Source organism: Dicentrarchus labrax, unplaced genomic scaffold (genome assembly GCF_905237075.1).
Source record: "Dicentrarchus labrax unplaced genomic scaffold, dlabrax2021, whole genome shotgun sequence".
Classification (NCBI taxonomy): Eukaryota; Metazoa; Chordata; class Actinopteri; family Moronidae; genus Dicentrarchus; species Dicentrarchus labrax.
The window spans coordinates 4967550-4993448 of record NW_026136703.1 but is presented as its reverse complement, the minus strand read 5'-3'; the positions used below and the strand labels follow the sequence as shown (position 1 = coordinate 4993448).

The window sequence follows — 25899 nt, the reverse complement described above, 5'->3', positions numbered from 1 at the left end:
TGAGATATTTGCACATATGCATATGAGGGCTGTGTATAAATATGCTCCGCTGCATGCTTTTGTGCACCTTTTTGTCAGCTGTGTGGGAGTGTGTTAATTCATGACCCAGGGCAAAAATGTATGTCTTCTGCGCCGTTGTTTGAAGACAAACGTTTGCATGTGTGTGCGAGTTCGTGCATGAGCGCATTTGTATTGTACTTATCGTGGATGCTACCTAATTTAGCATGCGGATGTGTGCAAGCCTTTTTCTGTACATGTGTTGATGCAGATCTGTTACCCTGTTAGTTTTCCTCCGTGTCCTTGCTGACCCTTGTTAGTCTTTGGTATTGTGTAGCTGCCCGTTGTCTCTGCATTGGCTCCAGTGGAGAGGAAAACTCATTTGTTGCAGCGTTCCTGCACATTTCTCTGTTTTTCTGGCAAGCATTTGATAGACAGCGACATTCAGGAGCTTCTGCATTAACCCGAGCGACCACAAATGTTCACAATATCATATAATGGCAAAATAAAATTCACATCAAAACAGCTTTGGAAATTGTTTAAATCAGGTCTAGTTTTCTGAAATAGTGAGTGTAGCAGCTGTGGACAGCTACAGAAATTGTCTCAGCTTTGGTTTTTGGCACCGCTGGATTTCTGTGTTGGTACAGGCTGTCATATCAACTACATCTATTCAGTGTCAAGATGTTCCCTGGTTCTTTATGTCAGACATCTCTCTGTCATTCCAGCTTTAAATCAATCATTCTATCTTTTTTTTAAATTTATTTTGTATTGTCTGTTTTCATCCTCCATCTGTCCACACCTCTATTCTTCCTTCCCTTACTCCCTTATCCCCTATACTGCTGTCTGTCTGTCTGTCTGTCTGTCTGTCTGTGTACACTTTGTTTTAATTTTCTTTTCCAAGTAAATTTTTAATCCTAAAGATTTCTGTCCTGGTTGATTTGGTGACACCCATGATTACCATGGTAACAGCAAGTGCAGATTAATACTACAGCAAACACTTGTTGAGCAGCTAAAGAAGAAGAACAGCTGCTGTATCTGTTTACAGTGCAGCCAAACAAAAGCTTCAGTTTGAATCAGTACAGCTGTCTACAAAGGCCAGACTTGCACTTCACTCGCACTATACACTCCTATCCGTGACCACAACCATATTTTTAGGCTTTAATTCTTTTTTCTTGGGTTTTTCTCTCGTAACTGCGAGCATTGAGTACAGCACTGCCAAAATGTGGGTGACCTACACTTAATTCTGTGCCTGAATGCATCCTGTAGACAGACGGAAGCTGCTGCTGCTCTGCTTAAGTGCTTCCTGTGTAGACATTGTGTTAAAAATCATCTGTGGATTATTTATTTTAAAAAATTACAGTTTTTTTGTTTTGTCGTCACTAACAACGGTAACAAACACGTTATGTCTCCTGTGGTTGCTTTAAAATAAAAACCACCCCATATTCCGTTTGCATTAGCAGTTACTTAATGCAGCTCTGACACAGTGATACAGTGAGACTCTTAGCAGTGTGATAAAATAAAATCTCTCATGCATTGGTAGACAATATGAATCCAGAGCAGGAATGGCAGACTCCGCCACTACCAATAAAAAAACGACTATATTGGGAGATTATTACTAAAGGGAAATACATTTTTTGGCTACTACTGAATAAGTGCCATAAATAGTATCAAAAATGTGATTTGATTTCATGAAAATCGAACTTTAAAGTGAACCCAAGCTACCATAAAATGGTCAAACAATGGTGTGCTAAAATTAACATAAAAACAGCTTTGGAAATTGTTTAAATAGTGAGTGGGAACAACTACAGACGTGTATATTACTTTGTCAATCATCTGATCATTTCGTCCATCATTCTGTTGTTTGTCCATTCATCCTTCATCCTCCCATCCCTTGCTTTCGTGTCACTGCTGTCTTGTCTACTTTTCTTTTAATTCACTTTTTTCCATTTTTTAACTCTTGTGTCCTCAGTCGTATCTCTCAGAACGCCCCCCTCCCCTTCCCTCCTGTTCTTCACATGTCTGCCGCCTGTCTCTTTTCTCTCCATCTTTCTCCGCTTTTCTATCACTCTCTCTCCTCTGCTGATCCCTCTGGCTGATCCTCAAAGGGAACCGAGAGAGTGAGTGGGACTTAAAAGAGAGAGAAGAGCTGTGCTCTACCCAGCAAGGTCGTCCCTCGCTCGACTGAAACGCAGCGAGGAAAAAAAAAAAAAAAAAAACAACACACGGGAGAAGAGAGCTTTTCCCTCTCTCTCCTTTTCTCTTTCCTCCACCTCTCTACTCTTCTCTTTCATCACTCCTGAGTTGTTTGATATCTCACTTTTACTCTCCTTCAGCAGGGGCTCGGATCTAAGAGCTCTGAACGCAAACTCGTAAGCCCCCTGAGCTACAGTGTTATACCTCTATTTCTATTCCCTCTTCCTCTCTCTTTCTTACTCTCTCTGTTACTTTTTCTTCCCCTGTCTTCAAACAGACCATCACTGTAATGTTTTCTGCCTTACAGAGCGGCAAGGGGAGAAAAAGATGTTGAAATACCCTGACAGACACCCACATTTTTACCAATAATGTACAGTGTGTTTAGACTGTTGCATGGGCTCCTCTTTGATGGGACTGTATCACTGTATTTGCTTCTTTTTCTGTAGAAATTATTGATTGTGAGAAGTCAAATCACTGTTACTCTTTAGGTTTACTGATTCACCTGCTTAAGAATCAGTGTTGATTTGTTATATAATGTTTAACTGACTGCAAGGAGGAAAATATACTGTGAAAGGCATGGTGTTATGCTGTGCAGCGCCTAGGATTTTCCCTCTCTGCCCATGTAAACTAGCTGTAGTGTTAAATGCATGTAGACATTAAGAAAAAAAATGTTTTGTTGTTTTGGAGGTGTCTTTTGGTGGAATTTGTTGTCAAGCCAAAATATTTCTTTAACACTAGTGTTGCAGTGGAGGATGTGTTATTATCAGACCAAAAAATGCGGGATTCTTTTATTCCAGAGAAACAGTTCTGTTAGTTAGGAAATAGGGCAATAGCAGGGTCAATAGTATCAAGTGGTTTGGGAGTGTGTTGGCTTGGATGTATATACCAAAGAGACAAGTCCAATTAGGGATATGAATATGAATCGGATTGGGCAGAGATTTTCAGAGGATGCAGATCAAACGTATACGTCTCCTGTGGAATTTTTTAACATCAATCTCACACTAGGCATCAAACAGTTTCTGCTGAACGAACATAGATAGAATCCTTCTGTGGCTTTAGGCAACACTGTCTTTACTTTCAAATGTTATCATTTCACTGAGCTGTATGTAACATACAGTATATGACATGGTAGTTGGTGACTTTCTTTAAACCTATGATGATGGATTTTTTGGCCAACTCGGGGCAGCAGTGACATTTTATCACCTTTTTATGTTGATATGGCAAACATATTAGGAAAGCAGATAATGAGCAACATTAGCATTAATATGCAATCTATAAATCCACACGAAATCTACACTCTACTTATAGCTCTGTTTTGCTCTGCACCCACTCCTTCTCCAACAGCAAGGGGAACATCGGTCTCTTTTGCTGCTAAATGCTCCGCTTTGTTCACCAGTTGGTCACTAACTGTGTCTGTCTGCTGTCTGGTGCTGGGCAGGGAGTCTTCAGTGAGGTTTTTTTTTTGCTGTAAAGGGCTGCCTGCTGTGGCTGAAAGCAGTACTGATGAGAGCAGAGAAGGTGCACCAGAAAACCAAAACATTGAGCTGAAAGACACTAAAAGGCGTAGTAGAGCAGAGAGAAACTACACTGAGGTTATCGTTCTCTGTCCGTTTCTTCACATGCAAATAGTCATGTGATCTTTTTTGATTTTGATATATAATATTGATTATAGGTGCTTAAAGAACACAAACACTATTGAGTATTTATTGGTGTTTTTGCTCTTAAAAATTACTAATTGACTTGTTTAGTTTTCTTTAGGACTATGTATATCATAACTGATTAATGCTTTACCACTGTACTACCATAGCCATTTTTAGGAACGGCATTATCAAGTTTTTTGGCCCCAATTTTGATTGAGTCCTTTTCCGATACAAAGTCCAATTCAGAATTTTAATTGTCAACATTTACAGTATTTAAATGTTGAATAAATGTGTCTGACAGATGTATCCTACTAAATCCTTATTTTTCATAAGCTGAAGGCCCTGTTTCAAAGCTATTAAGTGGATAAGCTTAAATCATTGATATGATATTAAGGAAAGTTTACCTGGAGTCTAGGAGTACAAAAACTCACTACTGTACAATGGTGTTACAGAGTGATGCTTCTTTTACCTCATAAACAATCTCTGGCTGAGTACAGACACTGGCTTGCAGAGAGCACACAACCCTGACAGGAGACAAATTTAATTTTGGCCTGCCGTCAAGTTACTCGCGGAATTAAAGTTAATTAGCGACAGCTGCCGGAGACGTTTGTCATTTGAACTGTCACTTAAAGAGATGGTCCACGCTGGCTAAAAACTGCGGAGCTGCAACCTGAATGTTTTGTACATTGCTGTTTGCTGATGAGGAAGAGAGAGGAGAGCAGACGGATCCCTTACTGTTGGAGCTTAGCGTCCATCCATTACCAGTCCATCTCTGGTGCAATCATATCATTTTTTTACATTCACACACTCTAATTTTCTCTCATATGCAGTGAAATGTTGCACTGTAGAACCCAGCTGTCATTAAGGAGAGCAGCGCTGCAACACTGGCAGACTGAGGTGGACAGAACAGCAGAATACATTAGGGAAAGAATCAGATTTAGATCAGCTTTATTTTAGATTCCAGTTCATTAGAATATGCCTGGATCGACCCGATACCATCCTTTTTACATTATTTTATTGTTGTTGTTGTTGTTATTATTGTTGTTGTTGTTAATGCTTCAGCAATAAAATGCTCATTAGTATGGCTTACTGAGTTCTTATCTGTAATAGTGAACAATTACAAATGAGTGATTCATTGCAGCTTACATCAGAGAGCCTCAGTGTTTAATTTGGCTCTGTAACTATCAGCAGCAGCCACACATCTGCAGAATCTTTATTTTCTTTAACCTGATTGCTTTTGTGTCTCCTCCGACCATTTTGTAACGAGAGAATCGCTCTTTTCATTTTCACTTTTACTTCTCGTTTACCTGATTGTACTGTGCCCATGAGATGAGTTGGATACATCTCTCCTTCCCCCAGAAAACCTGCTGCATTGCATAAAAGAATCGAGTGGGCACCGTCTCTGCCCCCAAACCAGATTTAGGAGCCCAGAAAAATCAACACAGAGAGACAGTTTTAGGCTGCAGTGCACTTATGTTTGTGTATCTGCATTTGCCTTTAGGTGCCTGGGTGTGTGTGTGTGTGTGTGTGTGTGTGTGTGTGTGTGTGTGTGTGTGTGTGTGTGTGTGTGTGTGTGTGTGTGTGTGTACGTGCATGCCTGCCTGCTGATGTGTGTGAGTATGTGTGTGTGTGCATGTGCCTGTGTGGGTGTACAGTTTGTGTGTGTCCCTTCTCCAGGGTCTGTAGAGGTGTTTTATAGCCTTTGAAAATCTTTGCATTTCGATCAGATATTTTTCAAGGCTCTGTGAGCATCTTGTCACAGTCAGAAATTGTCAGTCTGATAAAATAAATCCACCACTAACCCAGCAAACCCACTCAACAGTCTGAGATGTCAGCGCAGACACTTCTCTCACTCTCGAAGCACTCCACCACTTTTTCCTCCTCCCTGTCTAATTGAACACTTGTGCGTTATGTGTTTTTCTATGTGTTTTTTTTGTGATGCCGCTTTGCTATTGTAAGTACGTTCTCCTTAATATATAAGCCATCTTAAATCCCCTGTGGTTGATATACAGTGTGTGTTTATGCTAAATATCTTCACTGATGTCAAAACATTAGATGTGAGCAGCTTTGTTCATTAAAAAGCTGCTGTAGAGGGATCAAAACATGAAAATGGCATGACTGGAAGTTTACATATAGCTATGAAAATGTAGTGGCTGTTAATAATAGGTGTGTTATACATAGACTTCTTAATGCAGACATGCATATTAGCAATAATAAATCATTTTTATGAATCATGAGTCACATTGCAAATATGCAATAATAAAAATGCATAAGTAGAGAAAATGCAAAGTAAATAGTACTGTGTCGTTTTAAGTTAATAAAAGTTTCATTTTCATTTTGATGCAAATCCAAATGACAAATAAAGACTAAGTCTAAGTCTATGTCATACAGTTAACATATCCATTAGTGTGCAATGCAGAAATTGTACACACATTCAGAAAAATCTTGCAGATAGTCATTCAAGTCATCAACTGTAATGGTAGAGATATCATTCACACAGGCCACTGTATTCCCCCTGAAAACCCTCAAAAACGTTTTTGTAGCTTTTTCTCAATAACAAAGAAATATTAATGACTAAATAAGCAACAATAAAACTCAGTTCAGTCAATCAAAAAAAAAAACACTCTCAGGGTGTTCTTTTATTAAGAGTTAAACAGTAAAAAAAAAAAACTGAGGAAAGGTGTCCCAGCAACAAAAACAAACAACCCCACAACTGCCAGTCAGGTTCTGATTCAGATGTTGAATTCTGATCAGTGCACAGCGGTCTGTGGCATTGCATTTTTTAGCCCACTACAAACGAATAACATGAATATGAAATGAAATATGTGAAAACTGTTGTGGCAGTGTTTTGTGTTTCAAGAAGGGCCTTTATGTCAGAAGCATTATGGTTCTCCTACGTGGCACACACTTTTGCGGGTGCTGCTATTTATTATCCCATGTCCAAGTTGAGCTTCGATCCATCATCATTAATACTTCCAGCTTTGGAATGAGGAATTGTCAATGGACTGATGATATTCAATATATTTTGATCATTTACATTTCTGCTTCACCGCAAGTGAACACGTCAAATGTCGTGCAAATAATGAACAATTTGTAAATCATCAGTAGTTGCAGTTGTAGTTGCAAACTGGGATTAATTCCCATATGGCCTCACCTGCTGCACCCAACTGTGTCCTTACAGATACATCTCAGCAAGTATATCTTGTTTAAAGGGTTAGTAATCCAGTGATATACATAACATTAGTCATGATATGCAGCGAGTTATCTGCAGCTCACGACCATTAGAACCTTTCTCGCCACTAGATACATGGAAGTATATGTGGCCCTGTTGCCCAACCTTATCAGATACTGGAGAGAGTATGTAATGGTTGCAGCCTGAGGCTACTATTAATCTGGTTTTATCCAAATGGATGATGAATAGTAAATCTGAGTAAAATTCAGCACTGTTATGCCAGGATAGTCACCTCATAACGGAAAGGTTACTGACTCCTATTGCCATAGGCCAAGCGTGCCTTGTCCAGTCACAGAGGAAGAATAGGATGTTATTTAGTCCAAACAGTCAACAAGCAGAGTCATATGTGGGCCTTTGAGGAACCTCTAGGCTTTAGGAAATGAAGAAGGCAATCAAAATGGAAATGTTGCTGCTTTGAAACTACATTTGAATCTCCAAACAGTTCTTCTTGGCCTTATCTTTCACTTTGGTAATGAATCATTTCTGCCCTCTTACCAATTGGGCCTTTATCTGCTCTCATGCTGTCACTGCACTGTCATACACACCATCTATCACACACACACACACACACACACACACACACAAACAACACACAAATAAACAAACTGAGCTTCGTCACCATCCACCTGAGTCACACAGGATAATCTCTCTGTTTGATGAAGTCACAGGCAGCCCTGTCACTGTACAGCATGAGTGTGTGTGTGTGTGTGTGTGTGTGTGTGTGTGTGTGTGTGTGTGTGTGTGTGTTTGTTTACATGCATGCATGTACTGCTGTCTACTGTAAATATGTCATACAGTAGGTTGCATTGCTCAGAGGGGTTGTGTTAGGCAGCATGTCTGCATGATGACTCCAGTATGTGTGGGTAGTGTTGAGAGTGGTGTCACCAGTGGAGACTGAAGTAGGGACTCTTCAGGGTGCCACTTGGAAAGTAAGACACCATTATGTCTAGATTCTGAGCCCACCCACAGGAAACTCCATTTAAAGCAATTTAAAGCTCATGCTGCACTGACTTAATAAAGAAACCATCAGGACCGTCCTACCGGTTGTTCTCTTTATATTTTGAAGATATGGATATGTATTTTTATGTATATGTGTGTAAACATGACCCAGACTCAAAGTGTACATATTCAGTCACTTTTAAACATTTTATTTGACCCACAACATGACTTTGGTCAGTGTGCTCTCAGCCCACTGTTGTGTGGTTAAAGGGGAACTCCACTGATTTTACACATAGAGTTCAGTCTGCGAGTCATTGAGTACCACTCAACCTGTGAAAATGTCCTCAAGTATTCTAAAATAACCCAGATGATGTCATCAGGGTGTTATGACTGCTGGGGCATGGAGACTACAAATTGTTAACAGAAAACCTGCATAACGAACAGGGGCCGTGCAGTTTGAAAAATGCAGGCAGGGAGTGTCAAACAAAAAAATGCTGTTGATTGCATTATGGTGAATATGGAAGCAGCATTTCTCTTCAGCTTGACTCATATTAGTGTCTAAAAGTCAGTATACGTTACCCTCAGGTACATTCATTCTGATGTAATCAGAGTGCAAAACCAAATGTGTGATTTAGTATAACATATTGTATATTTGATTTGATTCAACTTTATTGTCATTGCAAGTACAGGTACAAAACAACGAAATGCAGTTAGCATCAATCAGAAGTAGTAAAGTAAAGTATTCAGTGGTTGTCACAATCCTGAGTCATCTTTATGGCGTATCATAACTGCTCAAATATGGGGTGCAGGTTTGCATATTTTAACTTAGTGCCTAATGAAATTCTTACCGGTTAGCTTGACTTTGAGATAAGGTGTTGCTTTTCAAATGTTTAAATCTTAGTTTTGGCAGTGCAATTTATACACCCCTCCACAGTAAAACATGACTAATGATGAAGAAATATGCTGTGCAGTCAGCATTTTTTAGTTGAAGTTGTTGGGCCTGTTCAAGGTGGAGGCTGAACACTTTCAACTTGTAATCATATTTTAGAACAGTGATTCCCAACTGGTGGGTCGGATCCATTCGGAGAGGGTCGCGAGGGGGTCAACCTCATAAGAACTTTACTTTGCAATATAGAAACCCCTAGTCCTATTTTGTACTCCCTGCTGAGTAAAGGCACTACAAAAACTGCAACTTTACCACACAAGTAGAGCAGGCCCAAAAAATCAGACCTGACCCTGAAAAAACTCTGCCAGCCCAAACTGAACCTGAAACTAGGAATTTCCTCTTTAATAAAAAACAAAACCAAAAAAAAGTAATAATTTAAATAGTTTATTACCCCAACACGTCTGGTTGGGTCGAATAAGGTTTGGGCAAAGAATCAAACCTCTACATACAAGTAGACTATTGGTGCTAGCTCTGTCCTGACTGTGCTGGTCTTTCCAGAGTCTTGGCTGCCTTGAGCTGCTTTAGAACATGCTAGCTGCTACACATCAGGCTGACAATTATGAAACAAAATATATTCAACTTTGTTTTACTGAAACACTATTTTCAGCTCTGCACCTGTTTTACTGCCATGTTTTTTTTTTATCTGGCCTGTTTACAATGCTATATCAATGGTTGTAGTATCCTGAAATATAACTGCCATTGCAATTTTTTTTTTTTCAAATGTTAAGCCCAAATTGCTCAACTGCCAAACTCTTTCTGTTAGTGTTTCTTTAAGTATTTTAATTTTAATTTTGTAAAAAAAAGGGAGAAGAACTCCCACACTGAAACATGAAATGTTGCACAAACCGAAACATTGTTTTTCAGCAGTTAGCGAGACAGTGTGCGGGAGTTCTCATTGTTTTCAAGTTGCACCTTCCTCCAACGCACCTGTTACACATTCAGGTGTACAGAGACTTTTTTTATATAGTTTGGTGAAATGAAAGCATAGTATCCTCACAGGAAGAAGGTCCCGAGATTAAAAATCCACTGACAGGCAGAATGAATGGATGTAAACTGAATTTGTGTTGGTCTAATGTGGACCATGACCTGACGTCTAAAGAAAAATTTGTTTGATACTAGCGCAAGAGACTGGTGTCTAATCAGCCTCCATTCAATTAGGTGTTCCAGAGGCAGAACCATTGAAATCCAAAATGCATCACATTTGTTTGCATGCCTGCCATTGACACAAATGAGTGACGAACACACCGCCATCTATTTTGTGCCTCTGTCCGCATTTCCATCTGAATGATATGGAGCTATTCTTAGATCTGTGGGAGGATAGATGGGCATCATTTAGATTTTCATTTTCAAAGGCTTCTCTTCTCGTTGCTGCAAGTCATTTTCAATCGACCATTTGTTGGTGCACAGCAAAATGCACAGGCTAATGCTAATTATGTGCACAAAGCCTACTGTAAATGGTGGCTTTGGAGTTCTGGAGAAAAGGATTTTGACAATGAAAATGGGTTCATGACAGTTTGCATGGCTTCTCTGTGAATAAGACCTCATTAATATTCAGCCACGCATCATTTGGCAAAAAATATATTTAGAGCAGCGATCTAGAGTAAAAGCTGTTACATATTTGAATCTCTGTGGTTGGGTGTGATTGTTTAGCTAATTTTAGTAATCTACCAGTAAAACCTTCTGTATGTGACAGATGAGCAGCTGATGAGAAACCAGCTGTTATTTACACAGATGAGAACTCCATTATCTATCTTGAATCTAGGTTTATGTACCGTCCAGTCCCTGTTGACCTCTTCCTGACCTCTGTTAAGACATAATTTTTCCCATGAATATGTGTGGTTTTTGGTTATGACCATAAGGTGGAGCACATTGAACTGCGCTCCACCTTCCTCCTCTCTACTCCCACAACCTTTCTTTGGAATTTTTTAAACATTGTGCAATTCTCTGAGCTTCTGTGTTAGTTACCTGCTTTTAGCTTCATACACCATGGTGACTCACAAATGTTGAAAAATGCTCTACTGAATGTAGTTGTTTTTTTTTTGGTACATTACCAGGATGTGCACCTTCAACTGCTGGCACCAAAATAAAAAGGAGAAAACTATACATTCAGATGAAAGATATTAGCCTTTACTTATAAAATTATTATAATTGTTATTCTTATTAATTAGTCTATACGCATAAATGAGCAGTTAAATAATTTCCATGCTTATTTAAGTCATGTCTTAGTGCCTTGTGGTGTGACTTGGACTTGGTTCAAAAGAGAGTCAGGGATGATGTGATGGAATTGGTAAGATCATGACCATGGTCTGTGATTCACTTTTGTTGTGTTTCACATTTAGATACATTATTATTATTATTTTAAACCATAGACTTTCCGATCAACGAAAAGGACAAGCCCCCGGGGCTGGATGTCAACATATGTGGTCTTTGACATTTGACATAATGTTACATGATGTAGGCCATTTACATGCATCGTGCATGCTTAACCTGGTAAACAGAAGTCATCCACTTTGGCATTGCTTTTAATGACATAACAGCATTTCTAAATACCCTGTGACTGCCCTGCTATAATGAAGAATGGAATAAAAATAGAATGCAGCGGAAGAAATCCTCCTCTATGTGTCTTAAAATGAGAATTAAAAGCCAATAAGCGGTGCCTTAAGACCTTTAACCCATCCTCAGGGTATTCCCTCTGTTTTTGCCCCAGATCAGAAAAAAATGAGGGAGTGACTACTTCGGTTGGTTAGTCACTGGGGAGCTGCAGCAGCAGATTTCCTGATTAAACAAGCATGCACTAATCACTAATGGAGCTGTGCTGCAGGATGGAATCAGGAGGATGTCAAAAGAATAAATGAACAAGTGAAGGAGAAAAAGCAGGATGCCACAGGCATGAGACACTCCTTTTATTTTTTAATTCCACAACTTATGGAGATGGCAGCTAACTAATGCGCTCTGTTTTGGTTTTGGTTTTGCTCAGTAGTTTAGGCAGATGGTCATACAAAGTCTTGAATTGTCCAAATAATTGTCGTAGTGGCAGAGAGAACATGGTAATAACTTTATTTTCTGTGTAGTTACAGGATAACTGTTGTTTTTTTTTCTCTCAATCAGTGCTCTGGGAGGCTCTTCAGCACTTCATATCCCAGCATTCCCTAGTGGAGGATGCCTAATTGACTATGTCCCTCAAGTGTGCCAGCTACTCACCAACAAGGTAAAAGTGTTTAGTATAACTCATTTTACTTACTTACAGTGTGGTTAGATGTGCTTTATTTTATTGTGTGTATGTGGGTGTCTTCATCACAATGAAATAATGTCTCTATTAGTGTTGAGGTCTGCATCATTTTATATTATTTGTAACACTCAAGGGTTATATATACAATATAATGTTGTTTGGTCGAAATAAATCCTTAATTCTCCGAGTTAGACGTGAAAGTATTCAGGAAAATGGGCTGCAGTGGCTGCAACATGAGCTAATATGAATCCGTGGGAATAAATGCACTGGTTTTTTTCGTCTGACAGGCTCAGACTGTTATTCTTAGTGTCTGACAGCAATATGGAAAGGATCCCTACAGATATATATATTTTATTTAACGAGAAACAGTAATCACTATCGCTCGCCACCAGACCAGATAGACAAAAAAGGTGATTTTCCATATGTCATTGTAACTTCATTCAAAGTGGACAGGAACACAATACAGCTCACCAAACCCATCTTTGTTAGTCTTTCCACCGTTCCAACAATCGTCAGCTTTTGGTTTTGGAACAATAAATCCTGAATTGACGTAGATGGTAAAAACGGCAGTTTCAGTCGCTTTCCTGCAGACGGAGCAGACCTGCTACGTAAACAAACCACAGAGAGGCTGCGATAGCAACACAGGCAGAGAGAGTGTGACATCATTCTCTGCTCAGGACACCATTACTCCACTATATCTTTACATAGCAAATAGTGGTTTCCATCTATATTAATGTCTAGCTACTATAAGTAAGATCAAGGCATGTGAATCATTTATTGTATAGTTATAAACTTTGGTGCAGCCACACGTGTGTCTACTGTGGAAAGTATTTTGTCAGGCTGTGTGTTTGTGTGTGTGTGTGTGTGTGTGTGTGTGTGTGTGTGTGTGTGTGTGTGTGTGTGTGTGTGTGTGTGTGTGTGTGTGTGTGTGTGTGTTAATATGTGTATGTGCATTCATGCACATGTGTCTGGCATCTGCCGACGTGGGCGTACTGGCCAACCTCCATAGGCCGTCTGAGCGCTCCATGGCCTCTGCAGGTTGACAGGTAGATATGCTATGTAGACACGATGTAATGCCATTTCCCTCAGGAGAAATGTCCATCCCCCACAGCCTCACACACACACACACACACACACACACACACACGCGCATAATGCACACAGATACCCTCCATCTCTTCCTATTCACCTGGACTCTGCCCAGCATACTTAGGGTGCCTGGAACACTTGTGTCCCTGACTGACCTCCATGTCTCTGGGGGTTTAAGTCCAGCAGCAGTGTCAGAACCTCTCCCTCCACCCCCCAACTCATATGCTGCCTGGAACACACACACCACCACCGTTGATTTCACTCAGGGCTGCTGGTGTGTTGGAGTAAGCAAAGTGTAACCAGTACTAAGCTCTGAATACTGGCACACTGCTGTTGGTAAATTCAAAAGTATTGGAGGGATTATTATTCTTTTGTGCCATAGGCTTGTGGCTTAATACTTCAACATGGAGCTATGGCTCAGGAGGTAGAGGGACCATTAATCACAGGGTTTGAGGTTCAATCCATGAGGTGTCCTTAAGCAAGACATTAGACCCCAAGTCGCTCTCAATGAGGAGACCAGCGTCTTGAATCGGTGTGTGAATGGGTGAATTAAAGGCAATACTGTAAAGTGCTTTGTCCGTTAAGGTAGACAGGGCTATATAAATGCACTCCATTTACCACTGCCCTGATAGCAGTGAAAAGAGCACTTTGACCAACACAACAGAGCCACAAACTATACACCTTAATATAACGGTATGTTGTTGCAGTTTAATTTCTTTAGTGTATAATCGCAAGAGCCCTTGTGCTCCAGTGGAAAATATTTGTAAAAAGCTTTCACCCTGATCTATTTCTTGCCCATTCACATGCAAGCTGTGAATGCGTGGAAGCATTTTGTATTCAACAGGGTAAATATAAAAATTGTGAGTAAAGATGAAGCAGTTTGCAGCTTTTTAAAATAAAACTTTGTTCTAACAATACCACTAAAATAAATCTTAACACCACCTGTTTATAGCAGGGATGCACAATATGGATTTCTTTTCCAGCCGATATGATAACTGATAATTACTTGCTTGGCTGATACTGATAAAGTAACAGATCATTTTACATTTTTGTACTTTAAATTCATAACCTGTAAGGTGAGACTATGTAATGGGCAAAGATGGATGATTTAATAATCCATAGCTTTGTTCAAACCAAATCTGACAGCACTATTGTTAAATCAATAAAAACAAATAGCAGTTCTGACTCTTCAAATGTTCGAACATTTACTTTTTCAAAAATTTCACAAACATACTACATCTTGCATAATAATTCTAAATAAATGATTACTGTTATAGACCAATCATTTATTGGCTCTAGTTGTATTATTAGAATAATATGTACTGTAATAATATACATTTCCCATTGTCTGCATTTTGATTCATGTGCCTCCCTAGTTCATAGCCTGATAACTAGAATCAAATTGTAGATGTGGGCAGGCAGTGTTATGGAGCATTCCATTTGAACTGGGAAGTTGGAATTCAGCTGGAACGCGCCTCATAGTCTCAATGTGGGTTCATATAAAGCAGAAAGACACAAAGCAATATTCGACTTCAATATAATCTGTTATTTTTTGTGAGATTTATCAACCAAACTTCGTAAAAAAAAAAAAAAAAAAAAAAACAAAGGTAAAGAAAAAAAGACATAGGGTGAAAGATTCTCATAGTCAGTGCCAGGACAGGCTGTGCAGTCCTTTTGTTCTTATAACACCATCAATTATTTCCTCCCACTTATTCCAGATGCCAGGATGGTATAACTATACTGCCACATACCTCAGCTGTGACTGTGACCATGATTTTGCTGGGTGATGGCAGCACCTCGCATCTGCATCATTAAAAACAATCGCTCATGAAAATCAGCTACAGACGCTAATAGGCCCTGAGGGGTTTTCAGTCATCTCCTATATGTACAGACAGTATACGATCAGCTCACATGAGACAAGGAATTAGTTTGCTTTCAATCAATTTCAATGAAATCATCCGTAGTTGTTTGGAGAAATAGGCTTATGAGGGAGACGCTGAGAGTAATTGATAATTTAAGCAATGTAAATAAATGTGTCTGTGATTATTAAGTATGTTTATTTATTTAAAGTGTAATATCACAAGTGTCTCAGTACACTTTTCAAGTGCATACATAAGTAGATTGTAACCCATACAACAAAAAAAGGAAAGAAATCCATCAATTGATAGGAAAGTGCAGGTGTAAAAATAGATCTCAGTGCCTTTCTGATCGATTTTGGTAAATGTGTGTAATTTTTTAACTGCTGCCAACAAATATGTACACACTAGATCTTGTTGAACCTGTTATATGTTGAAATAGTCATCAGAATGCTTTTTAAATAAAGGCTATAATCTAACATCTTAACCCTTTTAGCAGAATTTTGTCCAGTTTGAATAGACACAAATCAGTAAACAACTCTTAAATGTTTTTTACTCCTCACTGAAATTCCACTTAATTTTTTTTTTAATTAAATTATGTATCTAATCTGATTACAATGCAAAAATGTTAATTCAACATTTTTTTTTTTTCCAAACACTGTGTCATAGCTAACTTGAGACTGAATAACTTCCACATTCACATGGGTTACCTATCTGTCCAAGGTTGGTCATAACTGATTGTTAACACTTTCATTATCAGTGTTCACTTCACTTCTTCCACCAAGGTAATGGTGGCAGGGCCAGAGAGCACAGCACATGAATCATCGGGCCGATTCATATACACGGTAACATTTCCACTCAACTTAAGAGCAATGAGTTGTGCGAGTCCATTTCCCAGAAGCTGAGTATACAGCAAACTTAACAATGAGTCATGGTCTTTCTAACCTGGGCTTTCTTACAAATCTAAAGATGCTGTACAAATTGTACTTCATGTGACATTTGCACTGTGGCTGTTGTCAATTTTAAGTATAATATTGTGTGTGCTTGCCGCTTTTATTAAAGATCCCCTAGTCATGTATTAAGACATATATATTATCTAATAATCTGCTTGGATTGGTGTTTGATATGTTTTTTCCACAAGAAAATGTCCACTTTCAAAGGACATCTAAAACTTCACTTACTTACAACTTAAAACTAAAACAGAATATGTGAATATGCACATTTTATGCATGTCTAAAGTTTTCCTGCTGGACACAAGATGTATTCACTGTAAAGTCCATTCTCAGTGGATGTGCACTGGTGGCTTCAAGTTTCTACATCACACTGTAGAAATCATGCTGGTAGGCCCCGCCCCTTAAAATCAGATTTTCAGTGAGCACAGAGAAACTTTCCACTTTCAGCAGATTAATGTGAAAACATCCTTTATTTTATTTATTGTGATGTCACTCTTTCATGTAATTTCCATCTAGTGATCATTATTTTTTTCCACCAGTAAATGTTCCTATAGTATTTGAATACTGATGCCTATGTAGATCTTATCAGATAACCAAAATACATGGATTTTTAAAGTGAGTTTGTAGTCAGATATCAGATCTGTCACTCTTTATAATATGAAAGCCGGGGGTGGTGTGAATGCGTATGTGACAGAGATTTCTTAATCACACAGCAGGAAGCACTTCCGGCGTTATTGCATCACACTCCCCACAGACACATGCACAAACACAATAAATGGATGTGCAGGCGAGGGAGTCATGGGCACAGGCAGGTTTGAATACCTGCAGAGCAAGATCACCTGTCTTGCATCACTCAAACCTCCAGGCAGCCAATAAAAAGACTTGGTTACGACTCACAGCGACAGTGGGGGCGGGAAATCCTTTCACAGCATGGGTGGGAAAGTTCAGTGATCCACAGTTCCCTTGAAACAGGCGCGCACACACGTACACGCAGTGTAACTAGATAAACAGCTTATTGAGTATGTGGCCTTGCAGCTTTTGAGAAAGCTAAATTGCCGCCTCCACTGTCCCATGTAAACATGATTGAACAGGAGGCTGAGTCACAATGCGTGTCTGTGTTTAAGAGCTCTTCCAGAGATGAGACCCGTCACACACGACTGTGTGTATCAGAGATTACAACTTTCCTCTTTCACAAAATGCCGTCATTCATACATGGTTGATGAGTAATCACAACCATGCAGTAGCAGTGGGTAAGGAAGTACTGTCTCTAGCTTTATTCATGCCATATCCTGTCCTCAAATGAACCTTACAATTTTACTACGAGTTTTTTACTGCTTAGGGCTGGGAAAAATAATCAATAACTGCAATAGACACTTTGATTATGCATTATAGACACTGGCACCAATATCACATTATTCTTGCATTGCTGGAGCAGAGGCTCGTTTTATCCCTTCTTGCAGATAGAACTCTGAAACTGCTCCTCTTGCAAAATGTTCATCTTTTGTCCAAATTATGGCTGTTTGACTGTATTTTTAAAAATATAGTCTTTCCTGCAGTGACCATCGGTTCGACTCCAACCTGTGGCCCTTTGTTTTCATTGGATAGAGCACCTCTGCTCCTTTTTACCTGAAAGTTACACAGTATGATGGTAGCATTCGTATTATGGGAAGCATTATCACAATATGAGAGATGAGAAATATTTGAGTTTGCCTTTGAGTCCCAGCCCTAATTCTGATGCATGCTGTACAATCCAGTCTGTAGTAAAATGCAGTTTAAATTCATGTATAACTTGGGTTGGGGTTTGATAAAGTTTTTTGAATCCTTTATTAAATCTGTTAAAGTTTATTGTTCAACCGTTGCAAGTAACTAAAGTTATGAATAACTGAAGATTTGTAATCGCCTTTTGTCAGCTGAGAATATGTTTTTATTGGGAGCCAAAAATATGTTGCAAGTTATGATTCATAAATATTAAATTGATCATTTTAAAATATTGATGTCATTATCAAGAAAAGGAAATACTCCTGAAATGAATGTGAGGTGATAAGCTAAATAATTTCTGTGAAGAGGAGAATCTCCATTTACCATTAAGTAGGACTGTGTATTTGCAAGAATCTGGCGATATGATATAGAGGTTATGATTCAATATATATAGTGATACCATAAGCAAGGCCATATATTGTGTGGTTTTTTTTTATTAAATGAGCAGTGAGATCTGAATTTGTATTTATCACAGTTCATGTAACATCCAACATCTTAGCCCTCAGTTTCCAACACTGCTATCTAGTGATTGGAGCTTTAAATATAAGTGTTTTTGAGAATCGATACAATATCAGAAATCAAAATATCGCAATACGATATTTTTCAATATTTTCTTAGACCCCTGTCCAATCCTGATCATACAGTGTTGTGACAGAGTGATGTTTCTTTTCTTCACTAACAACAATGAATACAGACTGGCAGTGCACATTACATACATTGATCTATATCGCTTTGATTAAATGGTGTGGATCTTTAATTTTAGGACCAAGGGCATTCTCCTGCAGGTTTTCTTCTGCATTGTTCAGTAATCTGAGTTTCACCAGCATGGCCCAGGTTCAGTGATATATAACCATTCTGCTAAGGCTTAGTCTTGCTAGGTGAATAGGAGCAGGTCACCTTCATGGCTGGCTGGCTGACTGCAGGCTTTCTCACCTGCCCAGGATGCTCAACACTCAAGCGAGGCCTGAGCTTTCTCCTCTTTGGACTTAAAGATAATCGCTAATCACACTTGTCAACACGCACTAAAGACATGTTGGTCAGGGGCTCACAAGTGGAAAGCCCGTTCTCTTTTGCATGTGTCGGAGAGTTTGTACGGAGTAATTGTTTTTTGTTAATGCCTCACTGGTGGTTTTTATACATGCTCTCATGTATTTTTGAAAACCTGTTGCCTCTCAGCAAGAATGTCAGCAGAAGCCTTTGTGTGCAGCGTGTTCATGATACCATTGCTGATGAGCAGCAGTTGCTTGGGGTGTTGTAAAATGTAAAGCATCCCACCTTCTCCTTTTTTAAAAATGATGCGCAAGAAAAACTGAAATGTTTACCATATTGTAATAATAATTTAATAAGAATAAAGATACTGTGGAGGCTCTGTGTAAAAATGTTGACTGAAATTAAGAAATAGTATTATGAACACAGTACTTTGAGCAGACTGACTTTTCTATTTGACAGACACTATGGTAGAGCTTTTAACACCAGCTTATTTGGCTGTCAAGTGGTAAGCTAAAGACTTTGTACTTCTGTGACATTTAAATTCGCCTGTACAAAGATTGCATGTAATACTACTTTTGTACTCTGAGCTGTCTGGTTTTAAAGTGAAAGCAACCATTAAAAAACTCACCTCTCTTAATCTCTCTACAGGCCAAGGCATTGTTTACATTCTGGGTAGGTTCGCTCTGAAAGCCGCTCTGCTAACATGTACAGCACTGCCAGAATTTCCTCTCAGGCTGTACACAGACGGAGAGCTAGCTTTGCTGATAAGGACCTAATTCAGGTCAAGAAAGACCCGGAAACTATGTGGACGGGACAGCTGCTGAGGGGGATAAAAGGGGAATGCAGTTGATGAGATTAAAAACAATAAACACAATATTCTTATTAAACAGGATATGTGTAAATGCTGTTGCTGCAAGGGTATTCTTCAGGGCCGGGGGGGGTCAAAGACCTTTAATCATGTATCCCTAGTTCACATGTCCTCTCCCCTTTTGCTCCCATGTTTTCTGTCATTTTCTACTGTCACCTTTCAAATAATGTCAAATTCTTGAAAATCTATTGCTGCTGAGGAACGTTCCCAAAAAAGGGCTACCAGATGCTCGCAAATTTTATGAACTACATTTTGAATCTGTGTTTTCATCAAGGGCCGAAATAGAGTAACAAAATAAAGCAGTTTGTATAGTGTATAGTAGTTGTAATAGGGCTGTATTGAATGTCATTTTTTTTAAATGCAAAGTTTCGATGGAAGCCTTCAAATATCTGTTGTCGCTTTTTTTTTTTTTTTTTTTTTTTTTTTTTATCAATACCCTAAAAAGAAAAAATCGTCAATTTAAATAAAGTGATTAATTTATTTAAATTCTTTTGTTACGTAAAGGTATAATGATTAGGATTTGTCGAGAGAGAAGCAGTGGTTCAGCCAGTGAGAGAGTGAATGAAGAGAGGGAGCTCTGTTAGCAAGAACTAAAATGTAATTTTCTGATCGTTTCATGGAGGTTACCTTCTAAAGCACAAATAAACACGGCCACACCTCCGCACAACCCTGCAGGAATTCCAGTAGAGGAGAGAGACGTTGATATAGCTGGTCGCTACTTTTATATACAGTCCCGACCAGTGCTGCATTAAAATGTTGATTACGAATTAAAATGTTAACGTTATGGATGAAGCTTCAATGCTTCAAACTATTTGGTACTGTTTTTTTAAGGAAATGTATTGTATGTGAACTGGTAACCATGGTAACCCAGTGAGGTACAAAGTGTTGGCAAGTTAACGATTGTGTATATAATTACTTTTAACATCCCTCTAGCAATTATATTTTGGGCAGGTATTAGCTTCTTTAAGGGAGTGACCCAGTGTTGCCAGATGTTCAGTAGTTATCATATTTGTGTGGTAATTTAGCCCTTAGTATGATGTACGATCAATAATTCTAAAATACTAATGTGTGATCATTTTGACATGTCATAGTTTCCATTTTTGAAATGGTATGGAGCTGAGTTGAGTTTTTAAATGCAATCTGTGTTGTATTTACTTAGATACTGCATTGCATACTGTTTTCTGTTGCCAGCATAATTAACACTGGCCTGTATTCTATGCAGTCAACTTGGTGAACCCAATGTTTGTACTGTGAACCACAGCACATGTACGTTGTAAACTGGGTGTGCCGCGGTCTAGAAAAAAGATAATTCTTTTAAGATTATTTGGCACCACAGGAGCAACTATCTGGACATCACAACCTTAAACAACTATTTTGCTTTACGATATACAGCTCATTTACAGCCCGTTTTCTCCCAGTTTCTCTGCATTACATCAGAAAACAAGTTAGTTGGAACAGGCGTGTGTCTTGATTTTGGTCTTTACATTAATCTTAAATCAAAGGGGAAAATGTGTGATTTTCTTCTGGGTGCAGCAGCTATCCTTTAACTGTAAAGTCAAATAAATGCCAACAATATACATATTATTTAGTTTTTGTCTCTTTGTTGTGGTTTTTTAATGGTTGACTATATTAATTGAGCTCGGTGAATGCCATCTTAACATTGCTCCGACAAGTCACTGCTGGGGTTCAAACTGTATTTTCCTTTCGCCGTGCGTTTTGCTAATCCCATTGTGTGTACTAAACCTTTCACCTTTCCCTTTAGGTGCAGTATGTCATCCAAGGCTATCACAAGAGGAGAGAGTACATCGCTGCTTTCCTCAGCCACTTTGGAATGTGAGTCAACTAGAGAGGACCACATCCTCCACTGAAGTGATCACAACTTGTGTTCAGCAGCCATGTATTTGTCTCTGTCCCTAGTTATTTTACAAGAAGGTGCTGTAGGTGTAAAATAACACCCGGTGAGACTTTGCAGAAATGAATATGTGTGTGTATTGCAGGGGCGTGGTGGAGTATGATGCAGAAGGATTTACAAAACTGACTCTTCTACTCATGTGGAAGGACTTTTGCTTCCTAGTACACGGTAGGAAGTGGCAAAACACACACTCACTTACTGCATGCATTACATTTCTTACTGTACAATAACCTCATTATTATCTTTCTCATTCGATATCTTTCTCCATCTGTCCCTCTGCTCCTCATAGTGGATCTCCCGCTGTACTTCCCCAGGGACCAGCCCACCCTCACCTTCCAGTCTGTGTACCACTTCACCAACAGCGGCCAGCTCTATTCTCAGGTGCAGAAGTCCTATCCCTACAGCCCTCGCTGGGACGGCAATGAGATGGCAAAGAGGGCCAAGTGAGTAGCTCCTGCCTCAGTAGATCCTATGTATCTTGGAAATTATGCTATTTGTATAGATTTTATTTGCACATGGGGAATTAGAATGAGATACAGTTGGCTTCAGCGACAGAATGTCTTGTAGGTATTGAAATACTCCACAAACTCAAGTGCATTTCAAGACAACTCTACCAAGACTGTAACTCTTCTGCGATAAGTCATCCAGTCATTTATCATGCTGAATTTCATGTATGAATTACAATAAGACCGTATAGGTTGAACTGCACTATACACAACACAGGCCATTTGTTTATATTCACAGATTTTATTCCACCTTCAGTAAACATTAACTGGTATGACCCCATTAGAGGAAATCTATAGGCGTCAGCTACGACCTGAATTGTTTGCTTTTTGCATGGCAAAGGTTAATAACTGCTGTAAATATTTGCAAAAGATGTGAATGACACTACAGAAGGTTCAGAAGGCAATGCGTAATCTGTTTTCTCAGAATTGGTTCTCTGTGGACTTTCTTTTTTATCACACAACAAATGCAGACCTATTTGGATTCTGGTCTGATAGCTCCATGGATGTGACTGCAAGAGCTTTGGCTCAGCAAAGAGAGTTTTCATTCTTCCATTCTTTTATTTTATTTTGATTTGTTGTAATGGAGCAAGCAGTGCAAGCCTCCTAAAGCTCTCTAAAACTGTAAAAACACATGTCCGAACAGAGAAATCTGCCTGCTGGATTTATTTTTGCTAACTGTACAGGGATCTGCAGCCAGACTGCTAGCTGACCTAGCTGTTTGGTTAGGCAACTTGAAAACGATCTATTAATTTGCAGTAATAAAAAACATGTATTACTCATCATTTCATATATAGCATGATTCTACTTCAGTAGAGGTGAACAGACATTATATAAGGCTAAAAGGCTTTGGTTGCGTTTTAGGGGTTGTTATGACCAAATGGTAAGTTCTCCACACGGTAAACAGCTGTTCCGTACTAAGAAATGACCATTTAGTCAAGCTGGCCTCAGACTTTTCTTCCACTTGATGTTTTGGGGAGGTGAAACACTGTCTGTGATGATCAGAGGCATAAAATTGTTGTAGTTACACAACTGGGATCAGGTCTAGATTTCCTTATTTTTAATTAAAATATAAATAGTGGAATATGTTTCAAAACATTTTGTCTGAGTCTATGGAGGACCAAAACTCCCAAAGATGTATTTTAAATAACTAACTAAATAAAAAAGAATATAAATAAATGATTATGGCATTAACTGTGCCAAAAATATTAAAAATAAATGTAGGCTTTTCATTTATATATATTAATTTATAAAATATGACACAAATAGATTTTTCCATTTGAATTGGCTTCTGCCTTTATTCAGTTTAACTTGTCACTACACTAATACTTAGGTATACAGCATACGAAAAGAAAATAAAGAAAAGAGAAGCTTTTCTGTGCACTCAACCAATCAGCCCATGACATACTTTGACTGACAGCCTCCTTATTTGCATAATGAAACAGAAATGTATAAAGAAATATAAAAAGAAAATACAGAAATAAGTAAGTTTAGTGAAATAATAGTGTGAAAATGGAAAACTAATTTACATTTACATTTGTAAATGAATTAAAGAATGAATGAAATTAAAGTAAATAAATAGGGGAATTAATTATGTCACATTTTATAAATTACTTAATGCCTACATTTATTTTAATAAAATGTTGGTGCATTCAATGGCTTATTAATGTATTTACTGAATCAATTCTCCTCTGTAATTTCCTGGGTTGTTCAGAGTAGTTTATATTTGAAAGTGTGATTTGAAAGCTTCGGAATGCTTGCCTTATTTCAGGAAGCCACTGGCCTGGCCAACAAACTGTCGCACATACAGTAACTCCCCGTAAAAACCACAACTTTCTGTACAGATGTAATGCATTAATTGGTGAGCTTTAGTGGTGCTGGTAGGCAGAGTCACAATTTGCAATGTTGAAGTCTAACCTGACACAAGCACACACACACACACAAACACTGAACACCATCTGAATATGTGGTTAAATACCTTGTGGGCTGTGGGGGATATTTTTGAAGGGGGGGTGGATTTTTTACTTGTAGTAGAGGTATGTCTCCTGTGTTTCCCGAGCGTTAACACATGGAGAGTAGATATCTCATATACAGTTGTAATTGTAACAAGTAAACACATTCTGCCTTTCATCTGTACTTTCATACATTCTGCGGCTGGAACTGACCCAGTGAATTTGTTAGATGCTTTGAAGCAGTTGAAACACAATTATTGTCATATTTTGATGTTTTATTTTCTGTTCTCTCTCTCTCTTTTTCTCTCTCTCTCTCTCTCTCTCTCTCTCTCTCTCTTTCTCTTTCTCTCTCTCTCTCTCTGTCTCTCACCCAGGGCGTACTTCAAGAGCTTTATCCCTCAGTTCCAAGAGGGAGCCTTTGCCAACGGGAAACTCTAGTACTCTCTTTCTCTTAATGACATGCCTGGAGAGTTGCCTGTGGGAGTGTGTATGTGAATGTGTGTGTGTGTTTGTGCATGCCATTGTGTACCTGTTTAAGAGTATGCACAGACTTACATTTGTGAAAGGTACTGAACTGTAACAGTACAGTGAGAATGACAGTGTGCTTTTTGCACACCGACTCTGTGAATTCCACAGCTTGACCTTGAAATGGTTGCCTCTTAGTTTATTCACTTTTTTTTATCTTAGCTTTAGTGAGAAGCCGCTGTGTAGAAATTTAGAAGAAGTCATCCTGGCACTGCAATATGCTGCAGCTAAAACCTGAAAACTCTCTCCAAATTTCTGAAATAAGCACAAACACTGAAAAATAGAATTTATGCTGTAGATACAAAGCAATTGGTGTGATGGTTAAGTTAAAGATAATGTGAAAGTAGCCGACACGTGAACAGTGAGCTTATGTCACACAATGTGGTGGGAGCAGGCTGAAATGATTGTTTGGTGCTTGTTACCAGCTCACAGTAAAGGGCCTTTATTTTGAAGAGAAACTCCAAACTTGGACAGGAACTTGATGTGACAATCTGTCTGTCTGACCTAACAATAACTAGTATTGTTTAATTGTGTTGTGCCAATGATGCCTGGCTTCAAGCAGTCAAACCACAAAGGGTTGGGCTCGCAACACTCCATCCAGAGCTGCCATGCTATGAACAGATATTTGTTGATATGTAAACAATATGTAAACTATTAACTATGTGTAAATCACAAAGAGCTGTAGGGGCGATTAAGAACACCTCTGTTTACTGTTTGTTTGTCTTTGTCACTCACACAATTGTCAAGTTGGGATCCACTGTTGATGTTAAAAACAATTTTTGCCTTTAAATTGTGTGTTCCATTTGACTGTTTAAAGCCCTGTGAAGTCTTTTACTGACATGCTGACAGTACTGTAAGTTAGAATATGTTTTGTCAAAATTTCTACCCAGTAAAGAAGTCTGTTTCCCCTCACAGTGTGTCATTTTTTGTCTGTTTGTCTGTTGTATTGAAAATGATCATTGATATCAATTGGATGGATGGGAAAGATTTCAGTGGTAACAACTTGAGAGCGCTGACGACATCAAGACATTTGTATGATTACAGAGTGAGGATTAAAATGCTGTGCACTGATAATATAACCATCTATTACATATGGGGTTAATTACATTGAACAACACCCTTGGGTTAATGTGAGTCGTCCATATTTGAATGTAACACTTCCATATTTTGAACTGCCAAATCGGATATACTGAAGCAGTAAAATCAGTTTCCCAGTCATAATTACAAATTGGATGTGAGCGCTATGTACACGTTAGAAGTTCAGTGTCAGTTCTCACCAGTAGCCTACTGAGTACCAGCACTTCTGATTTTTGTCCA

At 38.7% G+C, this 25899-nt stretch overlaps 1 protein-coding gene across 5 annotated transcripts in view; it reads left to right on the top strand.

Moving 5' to 3' along the window:
* The window catches only part of babam2 (BRISC and BRCA1 A complex member 2), a 76690-nt gene extending 51196 nt beyond the window's left edge, over positions 1-25494 (top strand). For all 5 annotated transcript variants that reach the window (XM_051396155.1, XM_051396156.1, XM_051396159.1 and 2 more), the window contains exons 8-12: positions 12056-12155; positions 21453-21523; positions 21688-21770; positions 21892-22045; positions 24432-25494. In XM_051396155.1, coding sequence (XP_051252115.1) covers positions 12056-12155; positions 21453-21523; positions 21688-21770; positions 21892-22045; positions 24432-24495 — 472 coding nt within the window. In that variant the 3' untranslated portion in view covers positions 24496-25494. The remainder of the gene's footprint in view (positions 1-12055; positions 12156-21452; positions 21524-21687; positions 21771-21891; positions 22046-24431) is intronic.
* The last annotated feature ends 405 nt before the right edge of the window (positions 25495-25899 follow it).